We start from the raw sequence: 18,565 nt of genomic DNA on the forward strand, positions 1-18,565 counted from the left end.
AAACAAAATAGAGGATTCAAAGGAATGAATCAGCATGTCACAGTGCTGTCTCCAATATGATTTATTGTTGGATTTTATTATTTTTATGCTGAACGCTTATACGTCAACCATCACTTTTAACAAAGACTTCCTAAATATTTGTTGTACCTTTTAACGCAGTACGCTTCCTGTAAAAAAAAAAAAAAAAAACACAACTTACATAAAGAGAAGTAAATGTGACATGAAGTGAGTTACAACACATCCCAAACAGGAAGAAACGTATACCTACTGTCTGTCTCCATCCACCAATCAGCCTGAGCTTTAATTTCCCTCCATATATGGTCAGGAAGAGAGCAGACTGAGAGAAAATGATCACCAAAGCTGAGAGGTGGAGCGAGGCGTGGACTATTGTGTGTGTGTGTGTGTGTGTGTGTTGGAGGAGTGTAAAATTTCTTTTCCGACCTTGTCATTACCCTGAGCCTCAGTTCTCTTCTTCTTGTTTCAACCCACATCACAGATTGCCTGATAAAAATGTCCAGCATTCATGTTGCAGCATGAAAGATGTAGGACACACACACACACACACACACACAGAGAGAGAGAGAGAGAGAGAGAGAGAGAGAGAAGTGTTGTCACTCTCTGTTCAGTAGAGAGTTGAGGATTGTTGATTGTGTTACTCTACAGTATTTAACTTACTATAATTATCTCACCTCACTAATGTCTGATATTCTCCAGTTTTAATTACAGCAATTACAAACAACCCACACTGCAATAAAGTTAAAGGGAGAACCTGTTTAAATTCTCACTCACTGGTCAACAGCACAAGTCTCATCCCTCCCCTGAGAGTGGTCTCAGATCAGGAGTTGTTTGCACAGTTAAAAACATTACAGTTTTACATGGATGTAACCGTCTTAGTTAAACAGCCTCACACGTTTAGAAAACATGGCTTTAACAATGTAAGCAGAGTTGAAGGGAACAACAAATTACATGTTGTACAGATACAGCCGGGGGGTGGGGGTTCTTTTCTTTTACCTAGACCGGTCTGTACTGCAGCTAGTTTGAAGCCATACAAGTCAGTTAGCTTGGTGAGTTATCATTATCTATTATATATATATATAAATATATAAAACATTTTATTTTGTAGTAATGGAACATAGTACCGGATGTTGGGACGTATGATTGGACAATGACAGGGTTTTGTAAAAGGTCAATTCTCTTCTTTTTACAATAAAAAAAATAAACAATAATAGTAATAACAAATGTGTAGTAAAATTTTAAAAATTAACGTGTAGTTAATGAATTTATTACCAAATTAATAATGCTGGTAAAAAAATTAATATATTTTTTAATAATGCTGGTAAAATTAGCTGCTGGTAATTTTACCAGCAGCTGTGCATTATTTTAAGAGAACACCAAAAGGATATACAGCCAGTGGTTAGCTCTGCTGCTAACAACAGGCACATATTTCTTCTATGACATAAAAAAAGAACTAAGACTAATTCCACATGATCTCCCAGCATCGTCTACCATTAAAATCACAAGTTCTTTGTCTGTAGAGTAAAGCTGCTCTTCATCCTGTTGGTTCATTTTCGCAGCCACAGGGCACAGCGTGTTGTTACATCACTTCATGTTGTAGCAGCGCTTCCTGCTCTTAACGTGAAGCTGTTGACGACACATTTAATAATAATAAAAGAAAAGTTGTTTTTTTCCCTGCACATTCCAACAGTGTAGACACCACAACAACGCGGTCCAATTCACATGGACACTACTGAGTAACAAACAGTCAGCCTGGTCTGCTGTTGTATAAATGTTACACTAACAGATGAGGCAGAATCGTGTCGCTTCATGTCCTGCAGGTAACTGAGCTGAACGGGGGCGGGACTGTGAGGGGGCGGGCGACGAAGGTTGTATCTTAAAAAAAAAAGAAGTGGTGAGGATAGTTGGCATCTTTGTATGCGAGTTTATTTTCAGATGTGTTTGAACACGTCGGCTTATCTGTGTTCTGAAGGAGAACGTTTTAATCCTGACCCACGCGACAATCAGTAGTTCTACAAATTCAGGTACCAAGACTTCTTGGATGCAATGCTTCCCCCCTGTGGACAACACTATACATTACGAGCAGAACAACTCATTCGTTGCATTTTAAGACCGTGAAACAATTTTAATTGAATTAATCACAGGGTAGTTGCAATTACTTTATCACAATTAACGAGAATAAATTAAAAATTCCTAAATATGGTAAAAAAAAGTTAGGCTTGCCTGAAAAAATATAACATATTTTAAACATTAGCACTACAGAAAATAATAATAAAAAATTACACTTTGTGTATAGTATATAATGTATATAGTTAGTCAGTTTATATGAAACATTCTGTTGGAAAGAAAAAACATTAAAGGTGAGGATAGATTTTTATGAGTTTTTATTTATTTATTTGTTTGATTTTTAAGTGTTTTTTTTTTCTCCAAAAAATCCTGAGGTATTCACAATATAATGGCATTTAATCTGTTTGAAATGACACAGGGGAGTGGGGCGGAAAAAAAACAATACAGCCAGGAAAATAAAAATTTAAAATAAAATAAACCAAAAACAAACACATGGATTTAAAACGAGCATTAAAGCTGTGTTGACTAATACAACTGTCAGAGACAATAGATCTGTGGTGTTAAACATACACAAGAAACTTATCATCAGCAGTGAATCAGGTCAGTCCCACAACCACCTGCTGCAAACCAGCAAACTTTCTTAATCCACACCCAGCTCTGCATCGCATGAAAACCAAACAACAAATGTGTCCCAAAAAAGCTAACGGAGTGTAAGTAAAAACAAGCCATTCAGTTTGCTATCAGAGTTGTTATCATCAGCTCAAATAGGAAAAGCCTAAAAAACCAAAACCTTAAAAAAGGAAAAACAGCCTGCTTTGTGGCAGCATTCAGGATTTACTGGATAAAAACATCGATGAGTTTTTTCTTTTATCAAATACATCAGGATGGTGATTTAAAACATTAACGGTTGGATGTTTTTGTCAGACCATAAAGACGGAGGTCATCAGCAGCAGATTTCTACTGCAAAGTTACAATTATTGTCATTAGGTGAGCATGCCTCCAGGTCTGTTTGCCCTCCACATAAAAAAAGCAATAACCATAAAAAAATAAACAAACCAAAGAAAAAAAATCATACAAATGACCAATAAATAAATATCAGTGATAAAAATACACTGTTGAATTATTTTCTTGTTCTGTGTCACAGATTTACACGATTGGTAAAATAACTGCTGTGACTAAGAAAAATAAGGAAAGCACCCGACATTCTCCTTTCTGCACAACAATCTAACATCTGCAACACAAAACCAAACAAACACACACAAAAATAAAACCCATCACAAGTGCAACATCAGCCACGACAGTCTCAGCATTAGGGAAGGAAAAAAAAAAAAAAAAAAGCTCTGGTATTAGACCGACCAGCTCAACACTACAGCATCAGAACAACCAGGAAGAGTACAAAAATAATCATAAATTTAAAAAAATAAAATAAAATTTAAAAGTAGTGAGAAGGGATTAAAGGAGGGGCGTGGGTGTGGGCATAAAATAACAGCACACATTATAGACCCTAACTGGGATAACAAGAAATCAACTGATCGTGATAACTGATCAGAGAGAAAACATTATAACAATAATAATTAGAATTAAAAAATACTATCAGATTCTCAGTTCAGAGGTTGTCTTTATGTGGCGGACAGACATTACAGCGTGATGGTGAGTGACCTCGATCCACCTCGCCCGTCAAAGAAACCTGGGATCAACCATGTCATTTTGTTCAATTTGGTGTTGTCCTTGCCCTGAATTATAACAACAATAAAAAAAAAAAAAACCCACAAAAATAAAAGTAATCATAATCAAAACAAAACAATGGACAAAAATAAAAGCTAATAATAATAATAATAATAATTACCATATTGTAAAGACTTTTGGTAGACAAATAAACATCACACTTCTTTGCTCGCTCACACGGCTGAATGAAAAGAGAAGACACGGGTCACATGGGTGAGGGGGGAAACAGGACGTTTGTTTTTAACAAACACCGTCTGCTAATGACGATACAGCTTCACCTCGACGTCTTCCAATCTCAGGCGTAGACAGTATATAAAAAATGGATGTTATCTTTTGGTTGCAAAAGTTAAACCACATTGGTGACGGGGAATTCCTTACCCTGGTTTTAGAAGTAAAGCACTAACCACTCTTCTATTTTCCTCTAAATAAGACTCAAGTCTTTGACACTGACATTGTGTTCTATTAGAGGAGGACTCTCATACAACAGTCTCTATGAGAACATGTTCACTCATGTTGGAGATGGTGTACTAAGTAGTCTGATTTACTGAAGATCTTTTGCTCTACCACCAGGCAACTTTAGTTTGCAACCTGCGGAGCACATCGATTTTTAATATACAATAATGGAAAACGTATATGCAAATTTTAAGAAGAAAAAAGAGGCAAAAGTGTGTGTCTACTAAGAACACAATAAAGTCACAATTTTTTCAAAAACAAAAAAATACCGTCTATATGTGTAAAAATCATAAATAAGAATAAATTTTTGTGCATCCCCAAGCCAACTGACTGTTGCGTCGAAAGAAAAACCAAAACAACAAAACCATGGTAGTTACAGCGGTGACAATAACATGCAGTTGATGATATACATTACAGCATTAATCTGTATCTCCTCCAACACTACAGAACTTAGTGTGACCCTCATCCCTCCCCCGAAACCCCAGTACAATCCTTAAATATTTGTCAGCTCATTCAAAAATTATATCTTGCGTTTTCCACTCTGTGAACTAGCTGTGGGCAGGCAGAGGGCGCTGAAACAAAAACACACTGTTGCTAAATTAAGTTTATCTGTCTATGTACATGAGGCTTCTCTCCTGTTCAAGCAAGCTGACATGGGTTCAATGACTGCATAGTGAAAATGATATTTGGTTTACTTACAGATGGGGTGACCACACACACACAAGCACCCAGGCGCACACACACACACACACTACTCGCCCGGTGCCATTTGTGGCCATTCTTCAATTCCTGTGAGTATATCAGCATTGTATTCAACTAAACAGGACCAGGTTACACAACGAGTAAGTAAATTATGAGAAAATTATATTTCATAACAGTTTTTGTGACATTTCTGTTTGGATTTTTCTAAAGTTGTGAAACACTGGTATAGCTTATTGGTTACACAAATTCTTGTATTAGCCACACAAAAGTCTGCCATTAGTTGAAGAGCAGAAGTTGAACTATGTAGGACAATTCTGTTGCGGCCCACACCCATACGCAAAGTCCAGTGCAACTACCAACCAAATTACAGAGGGCGCTAATGCATTTGGGCACCTCAGTTACTACAGATACTGAGTCCAGACACAGCCGTACAGTCTGTATGATCAGGCCTAAATGAAGTCCTGACATTTTTGACAAGAACGGCTTGAGCATTTTCAAAACGTTCATTCTTTGGGAGCCAAAAATGAATAGTTTCACAAAGGCGTAGTCACTGGCTGACATCTGTCTGTGTGTGTGTGTGTGTTTGTAAAACAATATTGGTTTAATGAAAGCAAACCTCACCAGGGGAGACGGGCTCCAGCTTTTTGTTTGGACACAATTTAGCTGATACAGAGAAACAGAGTTTAGACAGTGAATGTTGCAGCACCGCTCTGAGTGTTTACATATCAGACTGCACCGATGACGCACCACAGCTGAGGGATGCTAGGCACCAGATCCAGGCTTATATACATTAGATCCAGGCCATGTTTAGCCTTGACACCTGTTATTTACAAGGGCAGAAAAGGCAACTCTGTTTGTTCTGGAATATAAACCGTGGCTTTGATTTTTGTCCAGGTCAGTGCTGGCATCAATGTTGAATCTCACAAATACTGAGCAAACACAGCTGTGCCAATGCTTTACTTCTTCTGCTCAAAGGCCTGTATCCTGAAGTTAATGTTTTCTGGGGTTTTTTTCTGTTAGCTTCTACGGGGACTTAATTTGCCTGTTTTGACAAAACTTTACGAATGTATGCTAAATCCAGTGGACAAACCAGATGGGTTCATGAAGGTGTGACCCTTCTAATGTTACTTCTCCAATAAAGAACTATGGTAAGACATCGGTTGCTCAAAAGCAGAATTAGTCCATTTCCTGTTTTGTTTACTTTAGCTACTCTTCAGTTTTATTTTTCTATTACTGTTGTTGTTCTGTTAGTACAGTTATTTTGCCATGTGTACGTTAAGAAACAGTAAGAATTAAAAGTAAGATTTCATCTTTATGTGTATGTTATCATGTACTTTTACAAATAGAGCTAATTACAACTAATGTACTAGTGTACTCAATCAGACTAAACCAGGTTGCTGTAAGACTACCTGTATGGGACCACATTTTCCAGACTATACTATTGATGTTATTCCCCATCACTGAACTGACCCTCAGTGTTGCTTCTAATGAAGGAAGACGAAGCATCGTCTCCTCTTCTGCTGAGCTGTCGTCAGAGTAACTGTCAGCATCAGCTCCAGCAGTTAGATTTTTTTTTCTGCTGCTCCATCGCCAGTTTAATTTACTTTAGTGCAAATTTTCAGTGGTCTAGTAGAGACTGCCCTCTTGTGGCCATAGGTATTTTAGGGTAATATCTTTAGTGAAATTACTTATAGCCTGGTAAAAAAATGGCATGTAAAACATTAAAACAATAAAATAAGAAACATTTTTCATGTGTTATTCTTGTTATTCTTCATCAACTTTTTTTAGTTGTTGACCTTGGAATACAAATTGTGTTCTGTTAGCCTGTCTGGATTATCTGTTCAGGTCAGTTGAAGTAGTCTAAACTAAACTTCCTGACACAGGCCAGTCCAACTTACTGAGCAGAAAGCTGACTTTTATTGCTTGGCTCTTGGTTGTAGTGTTTGCGCACCAGTCTCCCCCTGAACAGTACATGACACACAGCACCCTTTTCATACTCATACTCATACATACACACACACACACACGCACACACCCTCTGCCACTAGCTACAGAGAGATTTCATATATATCATAGCTGAGAGTAATCATTTATAATGTCAATAACAATAGTCATAACAATAACAACAACAACAACGCTCGTAGTTTTTGAGTTGTGGACACCTTTGGTGTGAACTGTCAAAATTGACAAGCTTGCAGACGACCTGTAAACGGATGGAGGGACGGATGGATGTTATAGAGAGCACCTGGACAGACAGACGTTTCCTTTAATTTATATCTACACTGTACAGAGTCGTAGTGTGACTGCTGGATAAAGACTTACTACTTGTGTAACATATAGAGCTACATTTAAATTGTTTATATTGGGTGTGTGTGTGGGTTAGTAGTAGTTTTGTGAAGTCATGCTTCCTGCACTTCCTCTTCTGGTCAGACTCTAAACTTGCTTTTGCCACCTTTGCATTTGCAACTCAATATTTGGTAATGTCGACTTTGCATTATTTCATTTATTTGGCTTAAAAGAAAATGAAAAAAAAAGTGACAGCAGCATCTAAAGCAATAAAAAAAAGTAGCAGCAGTAGCCATGTAATAAATAATATGGTTGCAAAGTGTATCAACATTTATGAACTCCTGCTAAAATCACAATCACTAGGTTGGCGGAAAACCAGAAAAATAAACTTCCCATGTAGCTCCACACTCTGTCCTTATGCCATCTTATTCTACCATGCTCGACTTTTCTCTATTCCTCATCCGACTTTCAAAACTCTGTCTCCATACACCCTGACCTTTCTCCACTTCTTTACCGTTTCTACTTATCCTTTTCCATCAGACAACATTTCCCAATCTCTCTTTTTTATGCCACGTTACAGTTTCCTGTCTCATTCAATGTACTCCTTAAACCTCTGTGTTTAGCAGTGATTTGGTTTGGTGAACAACGTGGACAGGGAGTATGCTTTGGCTGTGACTCTATGACAGAATGCTGGCAAGCAACCCATTCAATCTCTGAAAACCTGTGCCAGCTAATTACATCAAGACGTTACAGAGTGACTCAGAGATTTTGAAAATCTTCGTCTGTGTCTTTCTTCAATTCCTGCCTATAGAGCAGCATTGTGTTTAACTAAACAGGCCCAGTTTTACCAATGAGTACATACATTTTGGATAAATGGAAACTAGAAGATAATTATCATTCTACCATATAGGGGAAGTGTAATCTGACTCAAACAAAAATATGGACGTACTCAGTGAATGCTGCTCTCTTTGGCAGTAGTAAATTATGTTTAGCCACATCTGCTAATCACACAGTTTTGTGTTAAGACAGAGTTCTGTCTTAACTATTTTATAATAAAGTTCCACAAAGGGTGATTTTAACTTTGATTAGCATTTTAGCTAATACCTCAAATGGCCTATCCCGAGTATAGAATGTAAAATGTTCACAGGCACAGGTCTAAACAGCTTACATCGACCAGAAACAACCAGCACTACACTCATCCTTTGGTGTGTAAACAGTGTGGGGCAGTGCATCACACTAAAACAACGGCAGCAGACAGAGAGGTGGACAAAGTAGAAGAGGTAGATACACGGAGTGGAGTAAAGATCTCACCACCAGTAAAATCTACTTCACTTATGCACTTTGTACAGGATTATCTCTAGAATTTACATCTTCTCAATGCAGAGCTCTCTGCTTGCATGTCATTTTTTACTTCCAAACTTCTATCTCTCTGATTGCTGTAACATTACTTTGGCCATCAGTCTCACCTTTCACTGCATTTCCTTTAACAGACACTCACTTCAGTCCTATCATGTCTTTCGGTGCTCATTATAAAAAAAACCCAACTAAAACTAAAGCATAAAATAGCTCCTACAACTACGAGACTAAAATAAAACACTAATTTTTTTGGAAACTTTTTTTTTCATTACATTTCTCCAATTATAATAGCACATATGACAGACACAATGACTATTACTATTTGTCCTTAACTGGTTAGTGCGTTAGTGTTAAGGTGATGAATATAAAGAACGAAATTAATAATCTTACTTAAAGGAATGACACGTGTTAACACACACGCAAACAATAATGCAACCTGAGGATGAGTGATAGTCCAAACACCTGAAGAAACACCACTGCATTCGACTTTGCTGTGTCTTCCCTTACATTTATGTACAAGTGATTGACGGTTGATCATTTCGCAGATGCTTTGTTCCAGTGTGTAGTGACTACTCTGTTGATTGAAAGACCTGGATAAATGCTTCAGAGATACCCTTGTCTAAATAAATGTAAATAATGTAAAAACACCCAGAAGACAGACAGACATACACACACACATTAATAACAGGTGTGTGTGCCAAGTTAGATATTCTGCGGTGAAACAGTGTAATATTGTGTAACAGGGTGAATGAAAAAGGCTACTGACTACAGAGTCAGCCTTTTCCTGTTCACTCCTCCCCCCGTCTGCCTGTCCAGTTTTCATTTCATCACGTCAAAGATAACACATCTCTCCCTTCATCTTTCCATCTGTCCTTTCAGAGCCCTCCACAGTGTCCTTTGCTTCTTTTTACCCCTAAGGTGGCCCTCTGGTGGACAGATGGACAGGTGGTCTGACTCAGCCCATGCTAGGCTTAGCTGATGACGCTGGACTAGACTAGAACAGACTGAGTCTTGGCTTGGCAAAGCTAAGGCTAGACTAGACGAGCGTGTAACTAAGCTAACATTCATCTGGACTAGGCTACCTACTGAAGAGTGAGTGGAGCTGGTGCTGATGGCTGTAACACTGGCTGCTGCGAAGTGTCTCGGTGCGATCCATCACTGTCTGAAACCAACCGGCCACGTCAACATCCACCACCTCATAACGTCGGATGAAATTATGTTTCTGTGTGACAGAGACGTACACAGATACAACTTGTAAGTTCTTTTAAACCATCAACCACACATTTTTGCTCACATTTACTGAAGACTTACCAGCAGCTGGTGATATTTTGGCCTTTTTCTGTGATCCTTTGTAAGGCTGTAGAGGGACATGCACATGAAGATAATGACGTCTACATGTCAAGATGAAAATATTCGGTTGGAGACAGAACTTTGAACTCACCAGTCTTTGACGAAGGACTGGAAGTCGAGAGAGAAGCCCATGCTGAGAGGCAGCAGTGGAGGATCTTCCTGCAGCACTTTGGTCAAAACCTCAAAGTCTGTCTTACAGTTTTTGTAGGGAACCTGTCCAGTAGCCAGTTCCACCTGCAGAAACAAAATTCAACAACTGAATGATAACAGGTGTCTGATTTGATGCTTCAGTTTTGTATAACTGGCACATTATCCTCGGTAAAAAATAAATACCTTTTTTTATACTAGTGAAGACCCATACTTTAACCATTTTTTAATACATTTGAAAATAAACACGTGTTGTGGAAAGTGATTTTAATTTAAATGAGATGAACCTGGTTACATTTTAATTTCATGATAATTGTTACAACAAACTGTATTTGTTGTGTGTTTTATATTCAAGCTGTAAATAACTAATAGGGTTCACCAGTATAAAAAAAGAAAATGGCACAATGACATGTGTACTTATAGCTAAAATGAAGGCAGATTTACCAGAGAGATACCAAGGCTCCACACGTCTGCTCTGATGTCATAGTCAGGTTTAGTGGGATCAGGTGGGTCTATTCTTTCAGGCTGCAAAACAAAAGGGGACAACAGCGCAGGGCCTTCAAGTTCTATGTACAAACTCACATGTTAAACTTGTATTTTTTGTTTTTGAAGCAGTAATGCTTAGTGACTGTGTTTAAGCTTGAAGATGGACTTGAGGAAGAGGAGTATGTGCTTGTCTTCACTCACTGCCATGTAGGCAGCACAGCCAGCGCTGCGGGTCTTGGCTTTGGAGTCAACGAGGCGTCCACTGATGCCAAAGTCGCAAAGTTTGATTTGACCTTTAGCATCGAGGAGGATGTTGGAGGGTTTGACGTCACGGTGGATGACACCATGTGTCTCTTTAAGGTACTGCAGCGCTTTCACAATCTAGACGAGACATGCACATAAGATAAAGATAGTCGGTACAAATCTATGGTGCTGTAGATTGTGTTGATGTGTTTCTTCTACTTACAGCCACTGTCATCTTTCCTAGGATCCGCTCTGGGATGGGGCCTTGGATTCTCTTCTTTAGCTTCTCTGCACATGTTCCCATTAGTTCCATGGCAATAAATACATCGGTCTGCACATGCACAGAGACACACATGCTGACTAAAACTGAAGCAGAAAAGAAGATAATGTATTTGAGGGACACTTACATTAGTAACTATGGCGCCGTAGCACTGTATAATGTAGGGGCAATCGTGACTTTTGAGCACAACATCCAGGTCCATAAGAATCCTTTTGTTCTCATCCTTGTTTCCTGTGCGACGCATTTGCTGAAGACAGACACACACGCACACATAGGTTACAACTAGTAAAGAAATACTTAATATTTAAATCACACCATTTAACAGACAAATAGCATGCACCTTCCCTCCATCTACAGCAGGAGGTGCTAAGAATTCTTTTCTGGGAACTACCTTTGACTAATTCTGTGATATGTTGTTTTCCTGCATACATTTAACTGGAGTAAACATTTGATACTAATACAAAAGGGCACCAAACCCACTACCATCTTCCCTTCAGAGGAAGTCTGTGAACAGACTGTCTTCGTAATTGTTAAACAGCGAAACTACTACAATTAAGTGTACTGAATGGAGCAGGGCTGTTATTTAGGGTTATTACTGCCACTGTGTTGGTAAACTCACCATAATTAAAGTACAACAGCAAGTGACACTGTGACTGAGCTGAGCTGAGCTTCATTGTACTGTATGTTCTCTGTTTATGTTTCTTATGATGTGAGGACCATCAGAGTAGCTGAACTAATAGACAACAGCCTTGAAGCAAAAAGAAATACAACTTCAACTTTGACAGCACCTCCCCTTTGTCAGTTTAACAAGAGCTCATAATGTCTGTGTCGATTCTTTTCAGATCCATGTGTTGAATGAACAAAAGATGGAAAGGTAACATTCAGAACCACATTCGTTACATCGCCTACACAAAACAAAAGCATAAATATCTGTATCTGATTTTGTTGTAGTAACAGATGCTTTGTGGTTGGCTGATCACAAGGATGACAAATTCATCAGCAAATGACAGTGTGAAGCAAGATCCTGTTTACACCCAGGCAAATATTTTACATGGCAGAGTGAAGTTGGTTGTGTGAGAGGTGTTGGTGAAGCGCAGTGAGCTCTTACTTTGACAGCAATGACATGACCCGTCTTCTTGAATCGTACTTTGAAGACCTGTCCACAGGTCCCACTGCCAATCTCCCCCTCACTGAACAGGTCTGCCACCTCTGCTGGATACCGCTATAGACACACAGCATAAAAACACATGATTTAAAACCTGTTTCTTCTTCATTAAAAGGAAAATGCAAATTCTGCAGAAATGAAACTGCAAGTGTCAAGATGAACCTAAAAACCAGCACAATGGACTGGCGGATGTACAGTTAAATTACCAATTTTTACCTATGATTATTTATCAGATGGCAGAAAAAATAGCAACTGGATTGTCGACATGGGGAACTCACCTGACCATCAATCTTCAGATATCCTGTCTGTTTCATGATCTCCTGAAGCTTCTGGTCAATCTCTGCACTGTTATAACACAAAATCACACAATGTCTAGAGACGCAGGTGTCCACAAACCCATCTGCACTGAGACTCATCATCTCATTAATGATGTAAAATCTACTACAAGTGGTAAGTGTTGACATACTTCTCTAAACTCTTCTGAAGGTCATATGGAGGTGTGGGCAGGGTTAGCATGTGTCGTGGGCGGCTGGGATTGGTGTGGTGCTGGGGCGAACTCTCAGAGGATGACGAACGACTACCTCCGTCGTTGGCGAGTGGCAGCTGGAGCGCTGGAAGGAAAGGTTGGTCAAGATGAGACACTTTAGACACAGACACAATACTAAAGGGTAGAAGTAGAAGAAGGCCAACATGCTGGTGTTTGACGATTACTTAGTGGCTGTGTGTCTATGTAGGACCTCAGGTCAGTTTCTTCCAAAGTAGGTAATTAAAGGTCAACTGAACCGTCTTTGTTTCTAGAAAAAGTATCACCTCTTATCCAAGACACTTCCTCAATTCTAAAAGACTACTGGTATTTTGCCTCTAGGTGGCCAAATCGCCTGGGTCAAAGTTCAAACCTTGACCACATCCTAAAATTAGGTCAGGGTGTGGTCACCTCCTTTAATTTGCTATTATTGCTCTCCTTTCATGTGTTTCGCTACATTGAGGGTTAATACCAGGATTTTTCCCACAGTCGGTTAGTGGTAAAAAAAACCTCCTAGATGAAATGTCTTCGAGAAACCAAGACGGTCCAGTTGGCCTCTACTTAACTGCTTTGGTTGTTCCCTGTATGTCGCAGTGGATAATTAGCAGTAATGTTAAGGCATTAGCAGGAGTAAAATGTTGTTTTTTTTTAACAGAAATAAAGTGTGTTGTATACCATATGAATGGACTGCTCCAGGTGCCTTTTCAGGCTATATCAACTATATATTCTATATTGAAAAATATTTCTCCATGAATTTCCTGTAAAGAGGAGAAACTGGCCTTGGTGAGGTCAAGGAGTGCTTTCAGAGAAACTTAACCTTGTTCACATTTTAAGCTACAGCTTTGTTATTTTTTCATTGTTGTCCCAACCCAGTGTTAAAACAATGAGGACTGTTATCTCAGGGCAAAAGCAAAATATTTCAAACAGAGACATCAAAGTGTTAGCCTTAGTGCAGGGCACAAACTACATGTTGTTTGTAAAAGAAAAATGACAATTCATTTATATTATTATTGTTGTTGTTGTTATTATTATTTAACACTTATTCCGTGCAGGTAACGCAAGACACCACAATTAAGCTTAACATGTGTTTAAAAAGTAAATCACGAGCTTGAAAACCAAAAAAGCCAATCTAGAAATTATGCAATGTTAACACTTATTCCGTGCTGTTAAAAAGAATACTTAAGTAATGCTTTTTAGTACTTTGTTATCCAAATAGTCTCACAATCTGACCTCTGTACATTCACCTAACACTACAGGTTACTGACATTGCACAAGTGATTGACATTGAAGTGGGGAGGGAATGGAACAGCCTCCTGTCTGATAAATAAAATGGTAAATTCATGCATGATTGAACATGTTAAAACCTGAAGGACCTTGTAACGCCCAGTGTGTGTGTGCGCGTGTGTGTGTAACAGCTGGTTTCCATTAAATCTATTAAAACTATTTAAGGAGGGGAATCTGTAGAGGTATCAGTTCAAACCTGTCACACCATCTTGTGCTCAGATGGTGTTAGAAGCCTTTATGACAAACTGATGATAATCAAATGAGGTTTTGGACCTGTTTTTAAATAAACAACTCTCAGATAAAACATTTAACCAAATTGCATAATTGGTAATGTGTTTTTGATGTAGCGGGTTGACAACTCCCGTGAGAATACCAGCTGGTATTTGGATCCATGAGTCACCTGTGCAGGGGGCTCAGCCTGTAAACAGAGAACTGTTTAATGAAGAAGAGGGGGAGGAGGAGAAGAAGGAGTTAGTTTGGAGAGAAAGGAAGATGCAGGCAGTCTTTGGCACAGACACGTCTCCACTGTTTGGCTGGCTCCAGGTGGAAGGATGGGAGTATAGACAGGCAGACAGAGCTAGGAGTGTGGGAGACACATAAACATTGATTGCAGGCACTGCTGCATGGCCTCTGCTCACAGAGTGCTGCTGCAAAAGGAAGGAAGGAGGAGGAGGAGAACCAAAGGATGCCAGAAGATGAAAAACAGGCAACGAGTCTGACGGAGAAAACGAGGGGAGAAGATCAGCCAGAACTACACAGCACGGACCGAAGCTGGGAGTCAGACAGACTCGGACGAAAAGGAAGTTCTTCGGTCAACACAGTGAGACAGTGAAGCCGGAGTGTTGATAGCACTCCTGCAGACAGACCAGGTGGGATGCTGGATTAGAGAGTGTTTCAAACGATATTCAACCCAGACCACTGTGTCGTGCAGAAAAGCCACATGCAATGTGATTCTCTGCCTCCAGCAAAACAAAGGTTAATATTCCGACACATGTCCACACACATGAATCCAATGTGACCATCAACACACACACACACCAACACTGCCCTGCCACTGGCATACACAGGCGGAAAAAGGGGAAGGGATGGAAAGATGGAGAGAGGATGTGACTCGAGAGGAGGTGTGAATAAAATGTTGGGCTAAAATATCAGCACTGGTCAGTGACTGGGTCACAAAACTTTTTCCCTCAGCACAGTTCATAAAAACTACTGAATACTGTTGTGAGTAAGAGGGTGGGAAACAATGTTAACGTGTTACCACTTTGATAAATACCTACTTTTTAAAAACCTACTCAACTTGCTGTGATGTGGGTTACTGTTTTGTTTTAAAATAAATAGAAAAGAACTGACTGGCTATGTCACTAGAAACAGATGATTAAATAGTCTTAACTAGTCAATTGTACAGCAGCAAATTCAAATGAATTTATTCTTGAACACACAGTTCAGACAAATTATACAAGTTCTTATTAAGATTCAGAGCATCTGACAAATGTTTTTTATGTGACTGTGTCACAATTTTTGTACACCAGATGGACAGGTGTATTAATAAAAGATTCATAGAAATCCACACATGAATGCAACTGAATTGCCAATAAAGTGAAGGGAAAGTGGGGGCAAGTAAAAGAAGTGCAGTGGCAGAGAGGGTGATGGATTGAATGATACCTGCACGCTGGGAAGGGGCTGGAGCAGGACTGAGCTGGATCACGATGACTAAACAGAGGAAAGAAAATATACACACACTCACATTACTACGGAGACTTTCACACATGAGCACACACCTAATCCCTCCCTCATATTAGACAATAATGATAACTTTCATTCACTTCTTCTTTCTTAAGAACTCAAAAAAAAAAACAACCTCCAATCGGCATAAAAAATAGTTTTGTTGAGATCAACCTAATATTACTTCCATTAAATACCAAAGTTTTTCTGATTTAGTATCCTAAACCGCCAGTGGCATCCAGTGCTGTACAATGATGGGGAATTCACCCATCAAGTGAGGGATTCTGAAAGACTGTTTTCTGACAGTTTTAGATGATGACAGCCTCATGGCAGAATGATTAACGTTAATTAGAGGCCCAAGTTGCTTACTTATGACGGAGCTCTTCTCAGGACAAACTCCTTCAACATGAAATGATGAGAACTATTACATAAAAGTCAGTAGTCGGCTGTGACCGATCCAATCCAGCCAATACTGAAAAAAAGTAACTTGTATTTCATTCTGTGTACTAATAGTTGATTTCAACATAAAGACATTTTTAAGTAGTGTCATCATGAATACAGAAACAACACCAAATTATCGTCACAATGAGACTTAAACACTTTCTGTGTATAACTTTGAAGACCAATAGTTATTTAAATGGGGTGTGTAACAGTACATGAAAATATTATTTTATCAACATTTGTATACCTTCATGTACATTTCTTTCACTGCACTGTATGCCGCAACAAATTCTTCGTAGGTGAAAACCTACCTGGCAATAAAAACATTTCTGATTCTGATTTTGAATTAAAAATATGTACAGGGTAAACAGGATTTTTCACTGCTTTTGTACTTTTATTTTCTTGGTAGAAGTCATTATCACATTCCACTGATGCTGTTTCAAATGACTTATCCTGTTTGATGTATTAGCAGATAATATACATTACGATTTAAAAAAATATATAATTTGGGCTAATTCAACCCAGGCTGTGTAAATCGCTGGAGTAAGTTTATCTTCTTAGCCTCAATCCTCATTTCCATATCAGCTGTGTTGGATCATATGTTATATTATTATTTATCATAACAGAACTCACAATCATCTAATAACATAACCACTGTACACGTAGAGGTTGTCTGGATTTCCCCTTTTAATGGTTCAGTGATATGATACCATTCTGACTTCATGAATCATTGCATTTTTTGATGACTTTTATAACAACTGCCACCTTGTTCATACTGCCATATAACAGTAACATGATACTATTAAACCCACACAGAAACAAAAAACAAAAACAACTCCACAGATTTTTTTTTTTTAAATTGAGTCACTGCAAAACAAAACAAAAATTTTTTTTAAAAATTGAGTCACTGCAAAACAAAACAAAAAATCATGAATGTAACAATAATAAATGTGCGTCACGAAGACAGTGAGCTGACTGATGCTGGGAGTACCAGTAAAAGTAGCTTAATTGTTAGATTAAATTGCCTCTTGAAAAAGATGCCACTTATTTACTATAACTGAATCTCATTTAAATGTGTGGGTCCACTTGACTTATCTGTGTACAGTAAACACCATCACAGTAGAGTAAAACCATTAAATCAATTCACCAATGTCTGATTGAAAACAGAACCAAAAAATGACTTGATAAGAAAATAATAAACATAATTTCAAGCTGTTTTAATTAACTTAATCTTATCTTTAAAGGAAATTGCATATAATGCGTAACACATTTAATAGCTACAACTTAATATATGTGTGTTACACCACTGTAGTTTGTGTAGTTAATTATTCTTAACTCATAAGCAACCACAGGGAAAAACTACTAATGCATTTTACTCCCCCTTTTATTTACAAACTTTCACCTCATTCACATATTTTTCTTACTTCGTATATGTTACTGTTTTTAACCCTGTTACGTCGTACAATGTTTATAAATTTGAAAGATAATTAAAGCCTGGCACAAATTCATGCAGCTCGACAAGGGTAAGAAAATGTCAAGTAAAACTCATTGTACTGCAGGTCGAGTACACACCAACAGTCCCGTGAGAGAAGACAGGAAATATAAAGACACTGAAGTGATACAGCACCTCTAACATTCTCAAAACCAGTGTGCAAAGTACATTAAAATGTAAACTGAAGGCTGGGCCTGACACCGACTATCACTCACAGTCCAAGCCCGTTAGCCTAGCATGTTTGATAGGACTGCAATAAAAACATATCCCGGGACGTGACTAGCCAGGAGAAATCTCATGACAGCACTGCGGCTTTTTCAAATTTCGTTTAACTTGCTATAGAAAACGTTACACTGGTCAAGTGTGTGACTTTACCCTGAAATATAGAACCAAAACGAAGTCAGTGTTTGTTTATGTAGCTAGCCTGTTAGCAGATAACAGCTCCCTCTTGCCTCCTCCTTCCAGCTCTGCGATCTTTCCCCTGCTATTCTACTCGTTACCGACTCCCCACTCCTCCCCAGTAGATACTCACTGGGCCTGGGACGTGATCGCTGTGGACTCATGTCGATGTTGAGGTCGATTCTCGGGCGAGCTTCTTCATTCTCCTGCTTTAGCTTCTCCTCGATTCGCGACAGCCTCTGTTCCAGCGACGACATCTTGAAAAATTGAACACCATGTAGTTTCCTAGCAGAGCTCTCGACTCCCCTCTCTGGCAGCAGACAGACAGGCAGGCAACACACATGCATACGCACAGGCGCGGGAACGCGCGGGAACGCCCCCCGCCCCACCAACCTCAGACTAACCGCGATTCACGACTTAGCCTTAACT

The 18,565-nt window shown here is 38.9% G+C and overlaps 1 protein-coding gene across 2 annotated transcripts; it reads right to left on the reverse strand.

Annotated features, from left to right (window-relative positions):
• Positions 1 to 2,382: 2,382 nt before the first annotated feature.
• Positions 2,383 to 18,478, reverse strand: map2k7 (mitogen-activated protein kinase kinase 7). 2 transcript variants are annotated; one of them, XM_017035486.2, is made up of 12 exons: positions 18,270 to 18,478; positions 15,745 to 15,792; positions 12,742 to 12,886; positions 12,554 to 12,620; positions 12,219 to 12,332; positions 11,238 to 11,357; positions 11,054 to 11,161; positions 10,789 to 10,968; positions 10,546 to 10,626; positions 10,046 to 10,188; positions 9,916 to 9,961; positions 2,383 to 9,826 (listed from the first exon to the last, which is right to left on the reverse strand). In XM_017035486.2, exons 1-12 carry the CDS (start codon positions 18,391 to 18,393, stop codon positions 9,683 to 9,685), a joined length of 1,320 nt encoding a protein of 439 aa, XP_016890975.1. In that variant the 5' UTR covers positions 18,394 to 18,478; the 3' UTR covers positions 2,383 to 9,682. The 2 variants fall into 2 exon arrangements, with proteins under 2 accessions (XP_016890975.1, XP_008314966.1); XM_008316744.3 differs by lacking the exon at positions 15,745 to 15,792 and having other exon boundaries at positions 18,270 to 18,473.
• Between the last annotated feature and the right edge of the window lie 87 nt (positions 18,479 to 18,565).

Source organism: Cynoglossus semilaevis, chromosome 9 (genome assembly GCF_000523025.1).
Source record: "Cynoglossus semilaevis isolate Cse_v1.0 chromosome 9, Cse_v1.0, whole genome shotgun sequence".
Classification (NCBI taxonomy): Eukaryota; Metazoa; Chordata; class Actinopteri; order Pleuronectiformes; family Cynoglossidae; genus Cynoglossus; species Cynoglossus semilaevis.